At 36.4% G+C, this 24,812-nt stretch overlaps 1 protein-coding gene across 1 annotated transcript; it reads left to right on the top strand.

Annotated features, from left to right (window-relative positions):
* The first annotated feature begins 4,635 nt into the window (after positions 1–4,635).
* Positions 4,636–5,572, top strand: tcima (transcriptional and immune response regulator a). Its single transcript, XM_051895291.1, has one exon. It carries the CDS (start codon positions 4,737–4,739, stop codon positions 5,037–5,039), a length of 303 nt encoding a protein of 100 aa, XP_051751251.1. The 5' UTR covers positions 4,636–4,736; the 3' UTR covers positions 5,040–5,572.
* The last annotated feature ends 19,240 nt before the right edge of the window (positions 5,573–24,812 follow it).

The raw sequence follows: 24,812 nt of genomic DNA, 5'->3' as shown, positions 1-24,812 counted from the left end.
CTCACATCTTCCTGTAAACGGCAGGCATGGCATGATTAAAAGGTGCAATTTGTGAGTTTGTGAACTGTAACAAATGCTGAGTTGTTAGATTAAGCTGCATAGTTGTGGGCTTGGAATGACTGAGGCCTGTGGTTTGACTGGTTGCGAAGTTCAGTTCCAATTTCCATAATAGTATGACCTGAAATCTGACTTTTAAACAACACTTAAGATTTTTAATTTTTACTAAACTAATAAGTTTAGAATTGTTTTACTGTCATTGTTGTTGAAAGTTGTTGGGAAAATTAAAAAACACTGACTTGAACATGGACAGTATGTTCAAATGCTGAAGCTCTACACACGGATGCAATTGATACTATTAAAAACAAGTCCTTTAATTAAACTGGGGTCTCCTGCCACAGACATTCCCCAGTGGGCAGATTTGACCGCAGTGCCCTGATGTTATTACACAACCACTATTATAGCAACAGTGCTAATGTTTCTGAGAATTGTGTCAAAGGTTTATTCACAATGTGTGTGTTGCTGAGTATGCATGTTTACATTTTATATATTAGAGTTTATTCAGTTACAGTTCACAAAATATGACAGCCCAGTTTTGCAAATAAACAATGAAACATGCAATTTAACATAGGCTAAACAGACTTTTCAAAACTGCTAAAATGCATGCATATTCAATTACACTATCATTGTTCATTTTTTCCAAATCTTTTCCTAAACTTCCAATCTGCATAGAATGGCTGACATTTGATGTCTTGAGTTATTGTAGTGAATTGGGTCAACTGAAATGAATCTTGACATTTATTGTGCACTATAAATAAGAAGACTATATCTCTTTGTTTCTAAGAAGTGTCTCAATGAGTTTTCATGTTTCAGACTTTTCTCATAGGCAAAACTAAAATGATGATGACTGCATTACAACATTTGATCAATAATTCATAGTCAGAGTTTAAAAGTTAAATGAAGTTTGGTAATGTGCTATGTAGGTCTACTGCAGCTCATCAAGTCATCTGCTCCCGGGACAAATGTTGTCATATCCGACAAGATGAAGACTCTGGCCCCACAGTGCTGAGTTAAGCAAAGCATGCAGGAAGGGACAAAACAAAGCACAACATTCTTTACTTCATACAGCACACTGAGGTAAATGCTACTTTTTTTTTTTTTTTTTTTAAAACATCTTTACAGCTGCTTCCTTTGGTTTTTGCTATTCAGTAGTCCTTACATACAGTGATCATTGTGTCACTGTTTGTTTTGTTGTATGACATCATTCTCTATAGAAAGGAAAGCTGAAAGCTACATTTAAAAAATAGTAAATAATGAAATAATGAAGTGATGATTCTAGACACAATAAATCTGTGCAGTTTAGCCACAATTATCCGTTAACATGGCAATTTGGATCTCCATTTTGAGCATTTATTGTGTTTGACTACAAATCACATAACGTCAGTGCAAACAGAAAAGTAAATTAAATGTCATGTGTAAAACTACTTCATTTTCATCTACTTCATTGCTCTCAGTGTTTATTGCTCTGCTTTGAAGTTTTATGGGTTTGAAAATGGACAGCAAATAACAAACTGGCAGTGTCGTCAGAAAGCGATGAATGTTGATCTCTATGGAGAAGATTTTAGAAGTTTATTATTTATTTATTAATAATAGCTAGATAAGCGGAAGCTAGATATTTTCCTTCATAACTTTTTAAATATGGATATTTTTCTTACACAAACGCATCGCTTCACTTCAGAAGGCCTTTATTAACCCCCCGGAGCTGCGTGGAGTACGTTTATGATGGATGGATGCACTTTCTTGAGCTTCATACTTCTTGGTCCCGTTCACTGCCATTATAAAACTTGGATGCGTCAGGATATTTATTAATATAACTCGGACTGTGTTCATCAGAAAGAAAAAACTCATATACACCTAGGATGGCTTGAGGGTGAGTAAAGCTTGGGGTAATTTTAATTTTAAAGTGAACTTATCCTTTAAAACACTGAATTAAAACTTAATTTCTTATGTAGGTTTTTATTATTTTTTAATGCAAAAACCACACTTCATGTATGTGCACAAATTTTTCTCTAATTCAGATGAGTACAGTAAAATCTGTGTCAGCATAGAGACAGAGCAACACGCGTCATATTCTGAAAACCACGCCCACCGGGGGAGAAAACAATCTAACCGCCTCCATTGACTTTGTATTGCGTGAGGCTGCCTTCTTGTCATTTCTGACTTATAACAAAAAACAGAACAATGTCTAAAAGCTGCTATGTGACAAGGTGTACAGAAAACAAGTTAAAAAAAAAAACAGAACCAAAAACCCAGAAGTTTTTATAAGCTGTCGACCCAAAAAATTAGCGTTTAAGGACTAAGAAGTGTATACAGGCGATTGAGACAGAGCGCGACATGTCATATGAGAACTACGCCCACTGGAGGGTAATGTAATCAGCGACAGGAAATATAATATATAAAACTGACATTTGGATATTTGACTTAACAGTGACTAAATGTTTACTGCACACATAGGCTTACTGAGGCATACTGAGTGTCAGGATCCCAAAATGTACCCATTCTTCCTGCTGATGCTTCACGTCTTATTGCCTTTATCCACTTTTGTCTCCTTAAAGGCTGGCTTTTACGGTTCGGTAGCTTATAAAAACTTAGTTCTGGGTTTTTTAGCTTGTTTTCTGTACACCTTGTCACACAGCAGCTTTAAGGCATTGTTCTGTTTTTTGTTATAAGTCAGAAATGGCAAGGAGGCAGCCTCAAGCAATACAAAGTCAATGGAGACGGTTGGATTGTGGGCGTGGCCTAAATGCGCTCTGTCTCTATGGGTTCTCACTCAGTGTTAAGTGGGTTTACACTTTTAAATCAGTTACTGGCTCCAGGCGTGTGCAGGGGAGGGAACTCTTTATCCTTCAGACAGACCAGCTGATGTGACCTTTGACCTGAGATAAATTTACTTTTTCCATTGTTAGGATTGATAAAGTACACTCAGCTTATGTTTGAGGGGGCAGGACCTGGCTCCCAATCCAGTGCTTCCTTTCTTCCTGTCAAAAGGTCATACTGTGTTCTGTGTGCAAGACTCCGGAGAACTCTCTGCTTATATTTATGACATGTTCCTGGCGTCTCTTTCTGCACATTTCCCATCCTCCTTGACTCCAGTCATAACTGTGCCAGCCTGAGAAAGACAGGTATCCTGTTTCGCGCCAGACTCACAATGGATGCCAAGTAACAGGCATTCCACAAGATTATTGCAACAAAGGCACATTTTTGAGGGGGTCTCTGGGGGCCAAATAATATGTCACTACGGAACTTAGTATTTTGGAGATTCCTTTGTCTGACTTGCTTGTTTTCCACCATGACTTCAATGAAGGTTCAAAGGGAATTTCTCAACAGCAAACCAGAAAGAGAGTAAACAGAGTGCATGAGAATGTGTTTGTCGAGTCTTGTTTATATGGAGTTACTCACAGAATGCTAAAATTAGTTCCTAGCTGTGTTATCTGAAAAAGAAAATGATTTAGCAATTATCATTCCATTCCATTTAAGAAAAGTAGAAAACGTTGAAAACGGAGTTTTTCAGTGGAAAGCCTTTCTATTTTTAAAGTTCCCGACAGTATCTTAGTTTTACATTGTAAAAAAGATGACACAAAGATGAATTCTACTATATTACATAATCCATGGCATAGTTTTGGAATTGGTTATACAGGTCAATACAGTTAATTACACCTAATTAGAACACCATTGTGATGACACCATAATTATTCAGAATTCTGACGAGATTCAAGTGAGTTTTTGTCACGACACTACAGTACAGTAATTTTAAGTGTTCGCAACAAGAACACTATGTATCAAATGGCCATTTAACAATACAATGACACTGTAAACAGTATTTTAAAATGGAGAATATTATTTATGTATTCCATCTCCATTTAACAAGTGCACTCATGTAAACACAAAATACAATGCAACCAAATGTGAACCCCCATTTTGTTCTCTAGTAAATATATTTATATATTTTGTAGTGCTATGACTAAAGGACAATTACACTACCTTTGTGTAGGCCTAATTGCAGTATAGGTCAAACGTTTAGGGTCTGATGTTTTTTTTTTCTTCATTCTTTGATGCATAGAAAATTCAAAAACAGAAATAGAATAGAAATAGAACTTTTGTAACAATGTTGAATTATTCTGTCATTTAAATTCCGTCAATTTAATGTGTCCTTGCTGAATAAACAAATTAATTTCTTTACAGACAATCTTACTGACCTCAAACATTTGAATGGTAGTGAGGTCATCAGAGGGCACCAGAATGTACACCAGATTTTAGGGTTCCCACACCTACAAAATGTGCTTCACCTGGAAAAATGTAAATGAACTGATTTTATTCAAGTCAAAACTATTATCTAAAATGTCTTTCAGGGTCAGGTCGTGTAGAAAAAAACTCTATAGGTTGCAACTGCACAGATCTATGGGATAATAACCCTTGCGCACTTATGTCGTCAGCGGTCTCATCCATAATTACTGGCATTTCCCAAGCTAGTGGCATGTTGGCGAAATAGCAGCTGAAGGCGTTTCTCCTGCAGGGAGGCAGCGCGGATGATGTCATCTCCGTAAGCGGGATCTGAGCGGTCGCTCTATAAAGAGCGAACCGTCAGTGTAAACTTCTCACTCTTTTCACAGCCATCAAAGCGGCTCAGATCCGGTCGAGTTGGCGTCTCCAGCGCAGCTAAACAACACAAAAGCCGCGAAATGTCGACCGACATGTACTCAGAATCTCGCCGGGTCTGCCCTTCGATCCACGGCAACAAGTTTGACACAGCGCATCGCAAGCGAGCGGTGCCGAACATCTTCGAGAACGTCAACCAGGACGCGCTCATGAGACTCTTCCAGAAAACGGGAGACATGAAAGCCGAGGAGAGGGTGAGAAGCATCTTCTCCTTCGCGCAAGACCCCGAAGAGACGGCCAAAGCTCTGATGGCTCTCAAGCAGAGGAAGAAGGACAAGTTCCTGCGGATCGCGGGGATGGTCCGACACTTTCTGAAGCTGCGTTGAGCGACTTCACGCTATGACCCGCGGCTGCAGGGTCGTTCATTTCAGACTGCCGGTGTCATTTACAACCTGGCGATGACGGACACGTCTAGAGTGGACGAGAAAGGACCACACGGACATGAAGGAAAGTCCTCGTCAATGACACGAGCCCATTGACACAAGACATGAAGGGCGGGACGCACAGTTTCTGGAGCTGTAGAGGAGCTCAGTGTGAAGGAATCATTTCGTGCATCATAATATGAAGACGCGCGAAAATGTTCCTCGTGAACTATGCATTTTAAAAATGGACTTTATCACGTACTACTGCACCTTATAGGTGCATTTGTTGTTGCACAAGAACTGTGATTGGAGACAGAAGTTATTGCCTGAAAAATGCCTATAAACATTATGCCTTGTCTCTATGCCACTTTGATATTGTGATACGTGTTTTAACACTCAATGACCAATTATTTATGTCACAATATTATAATGACACCAGTTAATGCATTTTTCACAATATTATTTTTCATTATTTGTATAATAAATTATTAACTAAACATTTTGACTCTTCTCTTTCTTGACTTCATATGGTTTTAAAATGACTGACATGGTCATCTTATTATAAAATGCCTGGGATGGAGTTGGATGATTTACAGTCAGGACTCTGGGCTGCTTAATTACATTGTTTTAGGCACTTTCTATTTTAAAAAATCTAATTTAGAAATCATGGATCTTCCTGGACCTGAGGGCCCTTTCAATTGTTCCCAGCTTAGTGTTATACTACTGCCCACAGTACAAAGAGACTAAAACCATGCGTATAGACCAAATGGTTCAAGAACAGCATTCAATTTACTTTGGGTTTATTTTAGGCAAATTTTACAAGAATGCTAAAGGGTTAACTCTAATAGATTTGGCCTTGTTTGCAATTAAGGTCCTAGTATCTCTACAAAATCAAGTTTGACACATTAATCTGTCAACTGATGTGTGAAATCTGAAAACTATACAGCTGTTACTGCAAAGTGTACCCTAAAACCCCACCATTTCAGTCGCATAGTATGAAAGATAATATCATCAACAATAAAACTTTTGTGAAATAAGGCTGTTTGCAGGATGGTCACACCTGTCACTCACCACTTGGTCTGGTTAATTTTCATTCAGGGTCATCTCTTTGCTTTGCAGCTTACCAGACCAGCGTGAACCAGTTTCTGGTTGATTCAGCCGTGTTTGTTAAAGGTGTATTACATTACTGTGGTTTGTAGATAAGAGGCTTTAACAGGGGCTCATCTCTTTAGATCTTCCTCTGTGTCCATTTTTTGATCATTTGATATACAGCGATAAGTAGTTTAGTACATTCAGGTGTTTTGTCAGACTTTTGGCATGGTTTAGGATTAGAGATGGAAGAGGGGAAGATCAGTGGATGCCTGTTAATCTTAATGCTCTGATCAGTCACTGTATACTGGCTCAAACCAGTTCTGATGGGCTGGGAATGCGTCATCTGACATCTGACTACCTGCCGGTCGTGTAAGGTCTAGACGACAGAGAGCCCAACCCCCTACCTCTGCTTCATCGCTGCCAAGAGGGAATTTCCTTTGTAAAACATTCACCTGCCGAAGGTGAATATGGTAGAGACAGACACACACACTTAAACATGATTGTTACAGGCCATGTGAAGTGTGAGCTATTATTAAAACCCTTTGAACTAGAGCAGCTGTGGGAGTTTAATAACATAATGACATGCAACATGATATTGTTAGAAGACAGATGCTTCAGTGTGCTTAATGTTAGAGTTAGTTGCTGTCAGCTTGCAGCATCCAACTTTCCGTTTAAGCAAACCACTATTTTTTTTATTTTTTTTTGTCTTTTCAATTTGTCTGTCAGCATTAATTTCTGTGTTTTTTCCTTTTATGGTAACATGCTTGTTTAGCTCTACTACGGCTAAATATTTAAGCCAATTGTCCTGTCTGTCTTGTGTGCTGTATGATATGCTTGAGTCAAGATTGTCCTCTCTCTCCCACCCATTTCCTGTCTTTCACTGTGTTCAGAACAGGGAACTTTGAAGTGAATAGACTATGTGGAAGCAATATGTGTGTGTGTGTGTGTGTGAGTTTCTATGGTGACAGAGGGAGCAAAGTAGAACTGACAGCAAAGCTCCTTTTATCAGTTTACACAGGACTCCTAACCCTCTCCAGTACAAACCGGTTCAAAGACTGACATGTGTTAAAGGAACCAAAACTGCTTGTGGTGTTGCATCAGATAAAATAAAAAGGAAAAAGTTAATTAAAGTGGTGTTTGGTGGTAAAGTCATGTTCTCTCTCTCTCTCTTTTTTTTTTTTTTTTTTTTTTTTTTTTGTCCAGTAGAAATGAATGTCCCAGGTCCATTTGGTGTTAACATGGTTTCCAGATGGCATGTGGAACACTTATGTTTGCATTAACATTGCTTTTTACTGTCGCCCCACTTTTTGAGCAGAACTTAAAGTATTAGTTCACTGCAGAATTAAAATGTCCTGATAATTTACTCACCCGCATGCATCCAAGATGTTTGTCTTTCTTTTTTCAGTTATTTCAGTTATTGAAATTAAGGTTTTTGAGGAGGAAAACATTCTAGGATTTTTCTCCATATAGTGGACTTCACCAGGGTACAACTGGTTGAAGGTCCAAATTGCAGTTTCAGTGCAGCTTCAAAGGGCTCCGCGTGATCTCAGCAGAGGAATAAGGGTCTTGTCTAGTGAAGCGATTGGTCATTTTCTAAAAAAAAATAAATAAAAAAATAATTTTTAACCACAAATGCTCGTCTTACACTGCTCGCATTACATAATCACATTGGAAAGGTCACATGTGACGTAAGCGGAAGTACTGATCTAGTGTCTAGCAAACATGCAAAGACTAAGTCCTTTACAAAAAAAACTAAAACAATGAAGTTGGAGGAAAAAATTAGATGTAGTTTGTCGTCCTACCGCAGTACTTCTGCTTATGTCATGTGGCATGACCTTTCCAACGTTATTACGTAATGCGTGGCGCATCACAGAGCTAGTGCAAGACGAGCATTTGTGGTTAAAAAGTATATACATTTTAAAAAATTTTTTTGAACTAATCCTTTAAAAGTTTGTAATTCATGAATGCTTTGGAATACAGACATTAGGTTGGTCTTATGTCTGATGCAGATGCAGAAGTGAAAGCAGCTTCAAAAAATGAAGGTGTGGAAAAGTTATAGAAGTTTATAAAAGTTTTTTTTAATTATTTTAAACAAGATATATATTTTACAAAATAATTTCAACTCTAAAATTGCTAGAAAACCAAATATGGAAGTAAAGCCATATATCTAACCAAGTTGTGCTCCAAATTTAAAGTTGATATAAAAAAATGTTCCCACTAAAAGGTTTTAAAGTACCATTACCTTGGTAATGCAATGTCTCATTTCAAATCTGTTTTCACAAAAATAATTTTCAAGGGTTTAAGCTGAAAAAAAAAACAAAGTCGATAAAATGGCACACCAGGACACTGACACAGGCTATACCAAGTCACACCAAATTCTTAAGTTCGTATGTGTATCATTTTTTTTTTTTTTTTCCATTTAAAAATAATTGAATTACTAATATCAATAACATTTTCTGTATCTTTAATTTATTAACAACAGCTGTTGTTTGGCTGTTTTTTATAAAAAAAAAAATAATTTTATTAATAGTCACCTAATTTTTTTAAATATTAGTCAGAAATCCTCAGTAAGCCCAGGTGTAGTAAAGGGCCACCTTTTTTTTTTTTTACTGAGGTGACTGTTCACTTAAAAATGCATCTGATAATCAATTCAGTTACCTAAAATAGTGATGAGTCAGTGTGTTTGAGATTGTAATTAGGCTGTCCATTTCCACCAGTTTAACTCATTCAGGGCATTTTGTTTACTGCACAGACATACACCTCATGAATATTAATCTGTATGTGCGGTTATCTTGTTATATACTGCTAGTTTAATTTTTGTACTTTTGATTATTTAGATCTGAGAGGGTATCACAGACACATATTGTCCTCCAGGGTTGAATGGATTTCTGCACACATAATTTCAGTGCAGGTGTTTTTCCATTTATACTGTACCTTTAGGCTGAGAAATGAATATCTGGGTGTAGCATTCAAATAATTCATTCTTAACTTGGCATGTCATCGGTGGTTGCCACAAAAGCAGAACCAGACAGCTTTTCAGCGTCATCACTCAGACACTTCCTGAAAGATTTTTCCCCAGCTGTAGTTGGAATTCTAGTTTCTGTCATGTCACCAGCCCAGCTCAGCTGCTGACAGACTAGCTTCTCTACACACGAATGCTCATTTAATGCTCATTGTGACCAGGTTCCTCTATTGGCATCAAAGAACCTATAACGAAAGTGGTGATATGAAACATCCACCAGGATGAGAAATGATTGCTTTACAGGAAAAAAGGGATTACAAGTGGGGCACGTGCTAAGTTGTGTGTTTAGACTGTTTTCCGCTATGCAGACATGATTTTCTGTTTCCTTTAAACACATGCTTTATTTGTAAGTCACTTCAAACCTAGATGGCGCTGAGTGAGAGATGGCTCACAATGGTGATGAAAAACCCATTGTTACCAATGGATGAATCAATTCTTTGTGTTTGTTTCTAGTATGTGTACGTCTAGATTTGTGCGTATATGTGGTACGTCAGTACAGTACATTGCATCTGACCCCTACAGCCCCAATGTCACTCGAGACCAGCTCTGCTGACTCGTGTTGACGCAAAGGCTACATCCCAAGCAAAATATTTGGGACATTTCTGCCATATTTCTGCAATTTCCTGAACAAACATATCTATCAAAAGTGATGATTTGATGATATTTACTGTCGATAAATGAAAATGTAACATTGAAAATGAAAAACAAGTGTACAAGACCATGTTTTTGAGAACAAAGGACACAGTTTAAGCAAATTTAAAAGATTAAGTGACACACATAATTACAGTTCATTACAATCTGAAGTCCCATGCATACACTGTTTAAAAGTTTGGGGTCAGTAAGATTTTATTATTATTATTATTATATATATTTTTTTACATTTATACTTAATATGGAAGACTAGTAATGGCTATTGGAAATTCTGTTTTGCCATCAAAGGAATAAATTACACTTTAAAATATGGAAAAATAGAAAATAGTTATTCTAAATTGTAATAATAGTTCATTTAAAAAAATCTTACCCTCCTCAAACTTTTAAACAATGTGTACATAAATGAAAATAGTGTATATCTGCTAGTGTTGCCATTGGAAAGTGTTATTTTATAAAATGTATGCTTTAAACACTATTTGGACCTCACATTTTATTATTATTTTTATACTGTATATTCTTTTCTCTGAATTGTTTTTGAGGAGACACCGTAAAAAACTGGAGAACAATGTTTCTTTAATAAAATGTTCTCTCATTAAAGAAGCATTGTTCTCCAGTCCTCTGTTATGCTCCTATAATATCACGTTTTTGTGTTATATTTTCAGGCTGAGAAAAAAAAATATCTATATAACATCTAAATTTATTCTTTACTGAAATGGTAAATTACCTAACATGCCAATTTAGTGATTTTATTTGTATGTTCCAGATAAATACGAAAGAATAAGACCGTCATTTGCAGCATGCAATAATTTACATTTACTGTCCCATATTGCACTTTAACCTTGTGTTTCTCTATAGACCTCAGATAGACTCAGTCATCAAATGCGTTCTCTCTGGAGGGGATCTCCTCTCTATTGTTCTTTCCCTGTCGTGTGTGTTCTGGACAGAGGAGTGAAGCCTCTTCCTGTGTGGCTCTTTTGGCTGCCCCTGGGGCAGGGCGGCTGTCGCAGCCGGCAGACTCTCTGTCTCGTTGCAGTTCCAGTGGCCGGCCTTGCCATTGTTTTATCCCTCCTCTCCTTTGTCCTGCTCCCCTCTCCACCTCTTTCCCCACTCCCTATGTCCTCCTTTTTCTCTGCAGGTGTTGAGAAGGAAGCCCTCTCGATAGCACACAATGGCAGAACAGCCCACCTATTTATATATCTATTTCTCTGCTTATTTATTTATTCTCCTGAGTATTTTTGGAGTGCTGTTAATTGTGCTCAGGAGAAGTTATTTAATAATAATGGGCTAATATTTACTTAATATAGAGAGACAAACAACTTTTATATATGGTTGGTTATATATTGCAACCATTTAGAGCCTTTTTCTTAGAAATGCACAACATTTTGGCAGTCATATTGATAAAAGTCATGCAGATAAATGTATGATTTTTAATGTTCGGTATTGGTCCACTAAATAAAATACGCTGATGTATTTAAACAGACGTATTATTTCTAGTTAGCACACATATATAAACACAACAGTTAATTTATTAAATAAATATACTTGTTAATTGCTTGTGAGCAAGAAAGTTTTCTGCAAATGTATTCCTCTCTATACTGTATGATATTTGGTGTCATTTGAAGCATGTAGGGATCTAGACTCTTAGGGAAAAAAAAAATTTCAGTTGGATTCTATATAGAACTCTAAGGTTCTTGACTCAGTTTTAAAGAACCTTTATTCCAAAATGGTTCTATATCAGAAGAAATCACCTATGATGTAAGAGTTCTTGATCATATTATTCATCTATATAGGCTTTACCTCTATTACACAGAATGAATAGAGTTAGACACGTCACAAAGTGTTTCAGTGTTTCATCAGGACGAATGAGGTAACAGTCTGTTTCAAAACTGATGACAGGCTAAACATCATCAGACTGCTGTTGTGTTAATCTTTTAAAGACTTTTTAAGCTTTAATCTTGTGGTTGTTGGCAAAATGAACTGTGTCAACGATATGCATGTCAGGTATGAAGATGTGTGAAGTCTTGGAGTCTTCACTAAACCCGTATTCCGTTGACAGACAGCTAGTGTCTAGTGGCTTAGTTAAACAGAATACTAGAATCCTGGTAAAATCACAGATGTCATCACTTTCACATTACTTAAGAGTTATACAAATCAGAGAGGCTGTCCTTTGGTCCTTGTTGCGTGGCTGTGTCCAATGACTCATTGAGTGTTGTCTGGGGAACCTGGTAAATGCTTTGCTACCTATTTATCTACAGTAAATGATTTCATAGTACATCCTGTCTGTAGTCATCTAAAAGACGGAGGACGCCGCTTCAGAAATGGCACTTATTCAGATGACTTATCTTGACAATATCACTGGCCAAAGTCAATCAGCTTTGACATCATAATGAGGAGGTTTGTCCTCACTATCTGGGTTTGCCAAAGCGTCTACATTGTTTAAACATCTCATGCAAGCATTTGGCAGTAACCAAGACAAATTTACCTGTGATTATCTGACTGAGTCATTTTCCATGAGGTGTTTTCTCACGGAAAATGAAAAAAAAAAAAAATCAAAATAATAAAACAAGAAATATTAAAAAATGAGATTCTTGTAAAATTGTTTATTTTCTTTTATTTACTCAGGCAAAACACCTTATACTCATACAAAAATACTCAGATAATTAGACAGAGAAATATCACAAAAACATATTGCACACATAATTTCAATATGGGTGTGTTTCCATGTTATTCTTTCAGGAATATCTGCATGTGTAATACTGACATTTGTGTATTTCATAATTGAGATCTTGGCTAATACAAAGCTTTCTCACCAATTAAGGTGGGACTTCTGTAGAACTACACAGCTGTGCTCTGTTTGATGTGGGCGGTTGATTAAAGCGCATGCTGATAAGATCCTAATGTAGGTTTGAACCTATGACTGGGCAGGAAGTGAAAGGAGCCTGGCGTTGTCACCTTATTCCAGTTCAGTCTTGCGCCACATGGAGGCCCTGCAAATGCTCTTAACTTCCTATAAATGATGTTATCGCACCGAGCATGGGAAGGACTCATTGTTGTAGATTCAGGTAAAGCAATTATGATAAAATCACAAAGAAAGGATTTCATATGTCTGCCTTTGTGAAGTGCTCAGACGTTTCCTTAGTATGTCCTCGGAAAGATGTAATCAGTGTTGATAATGAATTCTGAGTTACTCTTCTCTATAGACTCTCACTCCCCTCATGCACTTTCTAGAATCCTCTGTCTGTTCTTGCATGTTGTTTTTGTCTTTTATACAACTTGTGATATTTTAAGGAACGGTATGGGGGTCTTTATTTTGCTCAATTCCTTCCATCTGGGCTTTTTATCAGTGCTTCTGCATTTATTCTCACATTGAAAAATCAGTCCAAATACAGAGTGAGGAGAGAAGAGAAAAAGCAGTAAGAGAAGGAAAGAGAATGCAAAAGATGAGATGGATGTAGTAGTATGTTGGGTGATGATGGTGAGGTATATCTGGCTGGACAAGGAGGCCACATGATGGGAGTATGACCACTGTAGTGGGGAGGATTAGACTGGGTAACCAATGGGAAATTAGCCAGGTCACATCAGGGGCACCGATAAAACAATGTGACCTAAATAGACACCAGCTGACTAACTCCTCATATTTGTTACTGCAATAGAACATCTTGAAGCCATCTCAGACAGGCCAAGTTAGATCACAGTTTCAAACCAAACAGACCCATTGTTTAACATTACTGTGATGGTTAACTTCTGGAAAAAAGAAAGGACAGATTAAAAAGTCATTTATAATTTCTTTATTTTATGTTTCTGTAGCTCAAACATTAGAGCATAGCACTACAGCAAAGTCATGGGTTCAGTTTCCATGGAATGTAAGAACTGATAAAATGTATGCTTTCATTGCAGTTTGAGTTGCATTGGTTTACAAGCCACTGTAAAATATATACATGTGAATTTTGTTTCTGTAGTTCAAACAGAAAAGCATGGTGCTGGCAACGGCAAGCTCATGGTTTCAATTCCTGGGGAATGAATGAACTTAAAATGCAACATATGTCACCTTGGATAAAAGCTTCTGCAAAGAAAAGTCAGTAAAAACAGGGCCCAATGTATTGTGTTAATATGAAGGAATTTTCTGCATTGAATTTTTGCAAGTGTACGGAGCCCCGGACATGACATGCAGGAAAAAAATAATAGGCTAAATCATGCGCACGATTTAGTAAATCAAGGGAACGAATTAGTCAATCGTGCGTACGATTTCATTTTTTTTTCTTGCATGTCATGTGCGGGGCTCCGTACAAGTCTTTTCCTCGTCTTTTGAATTTAACGTTGCATTGTATTTTGCTTTAGGGTTAAAGGAAATGTCTGTAAACTTTACTGTTAAATATAAATATAACTTTTAAAAACATTTTTAGTTAATTGAAATAAAGGTGAAATAAAATACAATATAAATATTAGATGACAAACTAAACAAAAATGTTGCCTAAATTAGTTTAAGTACTGAAATTACTTACTGAAATAAAAATAAAAGTAAAACTGAAATAAAAACTTTAGACAAATACAAAAACTAATAAAGATGACAAAAGCACATAACAAAATACTAAAACTTAAACTAAAATTAAAATAGTACTGAAAATATGAAATAATAGTACTGAATAAATGAAAAAAAAAATTAAAATATGAAAACAGTATATAAATAATACTAAAACAACTCTCTAATTGATTTTAGTTGACAAATAAGCACATGCACTATGGAGTTGAAGATTTCACGTTCTTAAATTATCTAAATATTTTTAACAATTTTGGCCATATATTTATATATATATATATATATATATATATATATAAACAGATTTTTTTATTATGAACATAGGACTGACCTGAAGGAAAATGCTAAATCTGAATGCAGGTAATAAACTCGCTCACTCAAACTCTTTCTCACAACACTCTTCTACGTAATACAGTAAGCTTCAATGAGCAATATTAATTGAGAACATACAGTTTAACATTACGTTGCTAAGAATTGTTGCTAAAGGTGTTGTGTAGTGATACACAGAACAGTTAGGTGAATATATATATACAGTTGCAAGAAAAAGTATGTGAACCACTTGCAGAATCTGTGAAAATGTGCAAAATTTTAACAAAATAAGAGAGATCATACAAAATGCATGTTATTTTTTATTTAGTATTGTCCTGAGTAAGATATTTTACATAAAAGATGTTTACATATAATCCATAAGACAAAAAAATAGCTGAATTTATTAAAATTACCACATTCAAAAGTTTGTGACCCATTGATTCTTAATACTGTGTGTGGTTACCTGGATGATCCACGACTGTTTTTTTGTTTTGTGATGGTTGTTCATGAGTCCCTTGTTTGTCCTGAGCAGTTAAACTGAGCTCTGTTCTTCAGAAAAAAATCTCCAGGTCCCAAAAATTCTTCAGTTTTCCACCATCTTTTGCATATTTGAACCCTTTACAGCAGTGACTGAATGATTTTGAGATCCATCTTTTCACATGGAGGACAACTGAGGGACTCAAACACAACTATTAAAAAAGGTTCAGACATTCACTGATGCTTCAGAAGGAAACGAAAATGCATTAAAAGTCGGGGGGTGAAAACTTTTGAACAGGATGAAGAGGTCCAAATTTTTCTTATTTCGCTTGAATATCATTTTTTTTTTTTTTTCATTTAGTACTGCCCTTCGGAAGCAACAGAAAATACTTGCATGTTTCCCGGAAGACAAATTAAATACAATTTTACCTTGATCTTCAAATTCCAAATGTTTTTACCCCCCATCTATTAATGCATCATGTTTTTTTCTGGAGTATCAGTGAATGTTTGAACCTTTTTTAAAAGTTGTGTTTGAGTCCCTCAGTTGTCCTCAGTGTGAAAAGACGGATCTCAAAATCATACAGTCACTGCTGGAAAGGGTTCAGATATGCAAAAAATGCTGGAAAACTGAAGAATCTGCAGGACCTGGAGGGTTTTTCTGAAGAACAGTGCTCAGTTTAACTGCTCAGGACAAACAAGGGACTCATGAACAACCATCACAAAACAAAAAAACAGTCGTAGATCATCCAGGTAAAAACACACACAGTATTAAGAATCAATGGTTCACAAACTTTTGCACGGGGTCATTTTAATAAATTCAGCTATTTTTTTGTCTTGTGAATTATATGTAAACATCTTTTATGTAAAACATCTTACTCAGGACAGTACTAAATAAAAAATAACATGCATTTTGTATTATCTCCCTTATTTTGTTAAAATTATTAACATTTTCACAGATTCTGCAAGTGGTTCACATACTTTTTCTTGCAACTGTATATCTATACACACACACAACTGTTATTCACAACAACATTACTGATTGCATAAGTCTGCAGCGCCTTGTTTTAGTTTACTTTTTGTTCAGTACTTGGGAAGGGTTCCAGCATAACAAAACCCTGCACTATTATAATACATAACATTAACAGAAAAGACCACACTGAAATGATCAAGTGTCAAAACAACAGACGCAGCCCCAACCACTCCATGACACTGCTGGAGCCATCCGAGATCCAAGACATCTGGCTGTGTTTTTCTAGTGGCTGCAGCAATAGTAGAAGTGAATGCAGGTGCTCTGGACCTGTGAAGGAACCGGTCTCAAACCAGTTCAGCTTAAACATAGCCAGGTCAGTCCAGCAAGAGAAGAAGAGAGAGCACATGGGCTTAATGTTGCCGCCTGGTATCTAAAGCCATTAAGCAGCTCAGCTCTCCGAGCCGTGCACTGTCAACTCCACTTCACACCCAACCTGTGCTGCACTGTGCAGGTTAAATACAGCAGCACGCAAACCAGTTGCTTTTTTATACTTTTGATGGGTCTGTTTGGTGTAACTCACTTGAATAAGAAACATTTTGGAATCTGTTTTATCATAAATGTAATTTGTGAGACTGTCCAGCTTTTAGGTTTCTTCCAATGCACTCTAGGCTAGTGAAATCTGCTCGTGACTGATGCTTTAGGTCACCTAAACTCACATCCTTACCTCAGGTTCTCTCTGCATTCCTGCTGGAACCTGATTAGTTGGTTTTGAATAACCTCTCTGATGTTATGCTGAGATTATCTGAGGTATTAATTTTATTATGGTTCAGGTAGAATTTTGTTAGTTAGGGAAGCAAGTGTTAGATCATTTAAAAGGGCAAATTTAGAAGGTGTATTGCACATGAAAGAATACATCAGACAGGTTATAGTCATGTAAAGATGCAATTATATAACTAACATCTCAGCATAAGTTGGTCCACAGAACTTTAAGATCCTTTTTGTCCCTTAGAAAAAAAAACAAAAAAAAACGCTAAATTGGATGCAAGTTAAGTGTACTAAATCACTCCAAACCCCTCAGAGAGAGTGTAAAAAGAGTTTGTTTAACAAAAGTGTGTGGCTCTGATCCAGTAGAGGCCAAAAATAGTGTCTTAAGATTATTTATCGACTATTCCGCTGTTTTGTATAGCCAACCCAACAGAATGTGCCAAAAAGACAAGTGTTTATGTAGACTGCCTCTCCTTCAGCTTAAGGCCAGCCAGGCACGTGGCGTCTGCTCAGAGCATCCCGTATGTTTGAATACATGTGTGTGTGTGTGTGTGTGTGTGTGTGTGTGTGTGTGTGTGTGTGTGTGTGTAGAGGAGAAAGAAAGAATAAGCATGCTTAGCTCAGGTCAGGCAAGCGCTTTCTACATGTGTTTTTGTGGACCTGTGAGGAATGTGTCTTTTCTGAGTGTACACAAACAGAAGAGAAAGGAGGGAAGTAATTAATTTTGCAGGCTGTCCAAAATAAGACTGCTCTTTCGTCTAATTGCCGTGAATTCTTGGTCTTGAAAGTGTTTTTGTATCATTGATAGTCAGTGATGATCACTGTAGCATTCTTTTGTTTTATTCTGCTCAAACTTACTCTTTCTGTGCAAATAAATGAAAGCACACTTGTTGCTTGTTGATTCCTTTTGGGAAATGGTCAGGGGAGCCATCTAGTGGATAATCAGTGAAACACACAGACAGTATGTATTTTGCATCAATATGTACAGCGAATGAAAACAGTTTACCCATTTGGCATTTATATACACTTTCAAATTTTGAAAAAAAAAAAAAAAAAACTCCAGTATTGTAGCAGTAATCTCCTTCCTCACCTTGTTTGAATAGAGTAGAAGAACTCCAAGGCCCGGTTTCACAGACAGGCTTAGCCTAAGCCAGGATTAGGCCTTACTGGTGTGCATCTTGAGATAAAACAATGGCTCTGACATATTTTGAGATATGTCAGTACAAGTTGCTTTCAGTTAAAACAGCTCAAACATATACATTTTAGTCTGGGACTATGCTTAAGCTTTGTCTGTGAAACCAGGGGTAAATACTTTTATAAACATAAACATAAACATAAAAACATAATTTTCAGAAATTAAATTCAGAATAAGGAATGAAATTGTTCTATTTCACAAGATCATTTCAGACTAGAAGTGATATGAAGGCACTTTTGATATACATGTGCTGATTATGTTTGTGATACTACCATCTTGTGGTGAAGTGTTGCATACACAATAGTGTCAGGTCAAGGAGTCAAGGTTTGGTAGACTTGGTCCAGTTAAATGAAGTTTCTATTTTGTCACAATATACTGATATTTTTAAATGGCAGTCGTGCGCTTTGTATTTGTCTTCATCCACAGAGAAATTCTAATAATAAAGACAACATTTCAAGTCGATTATACCAACACTATAGTTTTAGTCATTTTTAGATTTAGTATCATTATACCATGTGTTTCCTCAGCAATTTTAAATTGCCATTTAGTGGCAAGACTTCTGAAGGCATATCCTATCCCAAGTTTCATGACGATCCCTTATTTATTACAACTGAAATCAGACAGGCAGACAGAGTTACAGGGATGTTTTCAAGGGGTCAGTGTTTGGTCCTTGTTCTGACTAAATGAGATTTGCAAGCAACATTTAAAAACTATTTAAAAACTTAAAACTATTTAATTGTTTACAAAGGATTCTTATACTGTTTTTTTGTTTGTTTGTTTTTTTTTTCTCCAGTTGGCAGAAAACCTAGGACTACATAGATTTTTCATAAATGGCAAAAAAAAAAAAATTATGAAGAAGAAGAAGAAGAAAATGGGTTATGATTAAAAATCAAATTGTGGTTATTATAGTGGCACCTAGAGTCTTAAGAATGTCTGTGCATCCACCCACTCATCAATGTTTGAGTAGTGACTGGAATTTGGGACCATCCTACCCAGTTTGCATCTCAGTGTTTTACATGCTGTTATGCTCTGAGACATTTTTAGGGCATAAAATCAAGATGAAGGAGATGAAGAAGGTCAGTGGTTACTGAACATTTAATGTCAAAAATCAAGTCCACGCATTCCCAGTAACATAAACAGAAGTTTTATCCATCTTTCAGTTTGACCTTAGCTCACTTCCAGCACTGCAGTAATGCAGCTCTTCAACCCCCAATCCATCTGTCTCCTACCATTAACCTCAGCTTCATTTTGCCCTCAGCAACGAGACGTAATTGTACATCCTCCCCCTGGTTCGGGTCACCTAATCAGGGCAGCACTCTAAAACCTCCTACATCTTCACATCTCACTTCCACTTACATTCTCTCTCTGCACAAAACTAGTGAGATGACATGACTGCGTAAGTGGCCTCATGACAACAATCAACAACTTGACAGCATAAGAATTATGCTGGGACTTTAAAGGGTCCGTTTTTGTAAAGGAATTTGTATAGGCAAGTTAGACAATTAAAAACCAGGTTTTCAACTGTTTTGCTTCAGGACCCAGATTTTACATTAAGCAATCCTTGACGAACCATGTTTATCCTTGTGCATGTGAACCTGTATTTAAAAGTCTAGGACTTTATTTTCTTTTACCTTGCATATTTTTAAAGAGGATGTCAACTCATTTCTACAAAGTGATTAATTTGCGCCAGACATTTTTTTTATTTTTTTTTTAAATCCTAATAATATTTGATAATTTTACTGTTTTTTACTTGGTGAGCATAAGGCCCTTCTCTCTAAATCAATAAAAAAAATCCCAAACTTTTGAACTGTAGTGTAGCTATTTGCATATAAATTCACTTATGTCACGTAGTAAGTCACATTTGCTCACCCAGGCTGCATTTATTTGCTTAAAAATAAAGCAAAAACAGTAAAATTTATGATTTTTGAGTTTCAACTCACGAGTTAAGAGCCACTGATCTAAAAGATTTAAACTAATGCAAACTAAAGACTTCCTCTAGGTTGGCCATTTTGCACAATGATAGGCAGTCTTTCTGCATGACAGCAAGTGCAACAAGGCCAACAGACTTGATGTATTCCCCCGGGCCCGATAACTATCAGTGACCATTAGCTTTCAACCATCAGCTTCGGATAAAAGTGTCTGATAAATGCATGAATTTAAACCAGCTGGCATGTCGAATGAATGCATCTGAGAGTGGCATGGCAGTAAATGGCATGCATATACTGTAATTGCAGTTTTCTGTCTTTTTTTTTTTTTTTTTTTTTTTTTTGTGGAGGGAGCTTGCATGAAAACATGAAACTCAATGAAACCTCACACAAGGACATGGGGAGAATGTAAAATGGGATGCGTTTAAAGCATCTGTTTAATTATCCATTCACCTGTCCATTAGCATAACTTACCGATTTCCCTTTTTGATCGTCGCTTCTGCTGGTAAAAAGTGGCTAGTAGGCAGTAAGAAGAACGTATTTGCATGTAGTGTTGGGGGATAATGTTTCAGATAATAATCTAGTCTCCAGCTGATTAATTATAACAGTAAATTATCCATTCACTCATCTGTCCATTAGCTTAACTTTCTGATTTTCCTTCTTGATCTTCAATTCTGCTTATTAAAATACCATTGCATAGGCAGACAGATGAACACTTTCTTCAGTTTGCACATAGTGCTGGGGGATAATGTTTCCGATAATAATCTAGTCTCCTGTTGATTAATTATAAAAATAAGAGGATTTTGTTTCAGAAGCAGAATACTGGGATAAGATCATAAGGAAGTCTCAAGTTCTTTCTCTGCAGTGTTAACGCTGGCAATAGCCTATTTTTACTGAGAACAAGTTTGCCTCAGGTTAGACTTAAGCTTGTGGTAATCATGCCTCAAACTTCTGTTTACCCATAATAATTGAACCTGCTCCCAAACTGTGAGAATATGTTGATTTGTATTTTTGCCAAAAACAAGCCCAAATTCTGATAGTATCTACTTGTAACCCCAGAAACAGGTCAGCAACTGGATATTGGATTTTTGAGAGCCGGAGAAATGTCAGGTCAGTGCAAAGACTCTATAGCAGTGTATAACTTCTCATTCTCTTCGTCTTATCAGTTTCACACTGTCTCACAATGTATTTCCAAAATCCCTGTGACAGGAGCTGCATTACCTTTAAATCATCTTCCCATGAATAGCAAACAAAGAGTTGACATAAAATCATTACGGAAACACTGTTTGCTTGTGTTTCTCCCGTGTATTTGTTCGTAGTAAAATTCCAGTCAGCCCTGAGGCAACAAAACAAACAAACTGTCAAGACAGCAAATCTCAGTGGAAAAGAAAGGAGTTGACTCTAAATGTCTAAAATCATCACCTTTTGCTTGTACACTACTTTCACTAACTGTGTGACATGTTGTTGAATTGCAACCGCGAGCCCTGTGCAATCTATTTTCCGTGATCTGTCTGCTTGAGAGATGCCTTGTTTTTGTGTGGTATTATAGTTGTAGCGGAACAAAATGGATCGGTACCTCAGCGTGATATCAGTTATTAGTCTCTTATTCAGTTTGTGACAATGAGGCACTGTTTATAGAGCAAATAATCATAGCAACTTAAACTGATTTGATTTTCTGAAACAATACTGGTGCTGGTGCTGAGTTAATAATTCAGCACAAATGTCTCACTTTAATAAAGATGACCTTTGTTGGTAATATTAAACATAATGGCTTTCTGCCATACATTATCACATTGCACAGTCTAGACTTCATTTAATAGCATATTAATAAGGATACTCGCTCCTCTTTAGGGCCAGAATGGAAGTTAATCTTAGTATGGCATTCTCTGAAGATCCTGTGGCACGTGTTGTGTTAAAACTACTCAGTGCCTGTCTTTCAGGTTTTGACACAGAATCTTGCATTTGATTTTCTGTGGTAAAAATCATGTCACATTGATGAATAGCCTTAGCATGCTAGTATGGCAGTGTCAAAGTACTTCATTTTAGTTTTTTTTTTTTTTTTTTTTTTGACCTTTTGACTGACTGCAGACCTTTTCGAATAGTGTTCACAGCAGATCAATACTTTGTCATTGTTTTTATCCTTGTCACTGCATAGAATACTTTCACTGTGGCAGTGAGTCCGTGACCCACATCTGTAAGGGATGAAGGTCAACTCAGAACGTTGTTAGAAATAAACGTGAACATCCATTTCACGAGTTCACACGTAGCCTACATGAAATCAAATAGTAATTTATATAGTATTGTATGCGTATTTGGCCCGAACCCAGAGTACTCCCCCTCCTTGACTGGGATAGAAACCAGCCAAGAGTGAGGTGATGGGGTGGTGGAGGGATGCTGTGAAACTTGTCGCGGGATAGAGGTGAGAGACAGCTTTGGCTTCCCCTTGCACTGATTGGTTGATTACCTGAACGTGCTCCTCCCGAATTTTGTTAAATAAAACTTCATATAAGGAGCATAAACTGTGCCACAGAGAAGACTGATTCAAACAGATTTGTCAAAATGCATTTAAATAAATTAGTTTACTGAAGATGCACTTTATTAATATTGTCTATTTATAAAACGGTTAGTTCCTGTCCTTGATTCTGATTCTTATTCACGATAAAACATGGCTATGACCGCTTCACCCAACGGTTCTGTGTATCACTACACAACACCCTTTGCAACCACTCTTAGCAACGTAAACTGTTTGTTCTCGATTGATATTGTTCATTGAAGCTTACTGTATTATGTAGAAGATTGTTGTGAGAAAAAGATCGAGTGAGCGAGTTTATTACCTGCATTCAGATTCAGCATTTTCCTTCAGGTCAGTCCTATGTTCATAATAAATCTGTTTAATAAATCTGTTTTAGATTTAGATAATCTGTTTTAAAAATCATAATAAATCTGTTTAAATGTCCAATGTATTATCTTGTCCTTTTAACTGTTAAAGGGTTAGTTCACCCAAAAATGAAAATTCTGATATGAGTACAGTGGTTCAATATTAATATTATAAAGCGACGAGGAAATTTTTGGTGCGCCAAAAAAAAAACAAAAAAAAAAAACAACTTATTTAGTGATGGCCGATTTCAAAACACTGCTTCAGGAAGATTCGGAGCATAATGAATCAGCGTGTCGAATCCGCAGTTCGGAGCGCCAAAGTCACGTGATTTCAGCAGTTTGGCGGTTTGACACGCGATCCGAAACATGATTCGACACGCTGATTCATAACGCTCCGAATCTTCCTGAAGCAGTGTTTTGAAATCGGCCATCACTAAATAAGTCGTTTTTTTTTTGTTTTTTTTGGCGCACCAAAAATATTCTTGTCGCTTTATAATATTAATATTGAACCACTGTACTCACATGAACTGATTTAAATATGTTTTTAGTACATTAATGGATCTTGAGAAGAGGAAATGTCGTTGCTCCCTATGTAGGCCTCATGGAGCCATCGGATTTAAACAAAAATATCTCAATTTGCGTTCCGAAGATTAACGAAGGTCTCAACAATTCAGTATTTCAATTTAAAATTCTTCGCTACTGACTGACACACTCATAAAGACAGTCTTTGCTGCCATCTAATGGCATAATAATGTAACTTCTGTTGCAGTTCACGGTCAGTGACTATTTTTCCGGCAGAAGGAAGGCTTTTATTGAAAGTTTACTTCATCAAAAGTTGCATTGATACATATTTTTGGCTTTAATATTTGTATTGTGTGCTAACCACTTCACATTGTGCCTAACAACGCCCTTCAGCCGTGACTTATTCATGATACAGCACAGCCTCTCGTACCTTATTGCTTACATAAGATGAAGTATTACACTTACTTTTCTTCTTCTTCCCTTTATTTATTATTTATTTATTGAGGATTCACCTGTGACATGACAGAAAAAAAAAATAGTTCTGTCAGGATAAAAGCAGATAATCTAGTGTATGGTATAGTTTCTGTGTGTAAAAGGAGCCATGGCTCAAATCCAGGCCTAGCATTTATTCATTCATATTTTAATTTTATTTTATTTTATTTTATTTTATTTTATTTTATTTTATTTTATTTTATTTTATTTTATTTATTTTTCAATAATCCAAGCAAAGCATTCTTGTTGCATGGAAAGAGCAGCTTTGACATTTTGTTCCATGGGTAAAAAGTCATACGTAATGAGGCTGACATGAGGGTGGGTAGATGATGACAGAATTTTTAGTGTAAAACAACTGACCAAACATACTTTTTTTCTTTAATTTTTAATAATAAGAAATATATTTTAGAATAATAATTGTACAATAATTATGCAACATAACTTTCAAAAATGCTAATTTTTTTGGGGAAGTTACATTTAAAATCCACTTGGCTCTAAATTCAGTTTGAATGGGCATGAAGCTTCTGGCCCTGTTGGCACTTTTGGAGTTAGTGTAAAATACTCTGTTCAATGGGTTCCACTGAGAATAATGTGCCGAGCAGCCAGATGGGCCCCTACAGCACATAAATCAAGATTAATGGCCGTGCACTATTGACTGCCAGATCCATCCATTATTTAAATTTTGAAAAGCCACAAATCAATTGTCTCTATGTTGGGGGAGGGAAAAGGCTAACACACCGCACATGCTTTTTATTCCTTTTGGATTTCTAATGTTTCAACAAGATTTATTTGCAGGATGTATAACATGACAGGAGTTTTGCTACTTTGCAGCAGAAAGAATCATTGTGCAATTGTGAACTCTTTCTACCCAATCTGACCATTACAAATTACTTTTATGAGCTA

This window comes from Ctenopharyngodon idella, chromosome 5 (genome assembly GCF_019924925.1).
Source record: "Ctenopharyngodon idella isolate HZGC_01 chromosome 5, HZGC01, whole genome shotgun sequence".
Lineage (NCBI taxonomy): Eukaryota > Metazoa > Chordata > Actinopteri > Cypriniformes > Xenocyprididae > Ctenopharyngodon > Ctenopharyngodon idella.
Note: the sequence above shows the minus strand (reverse complement) of the source record. Positions and strands in the feature narration are given on the sequence as shown.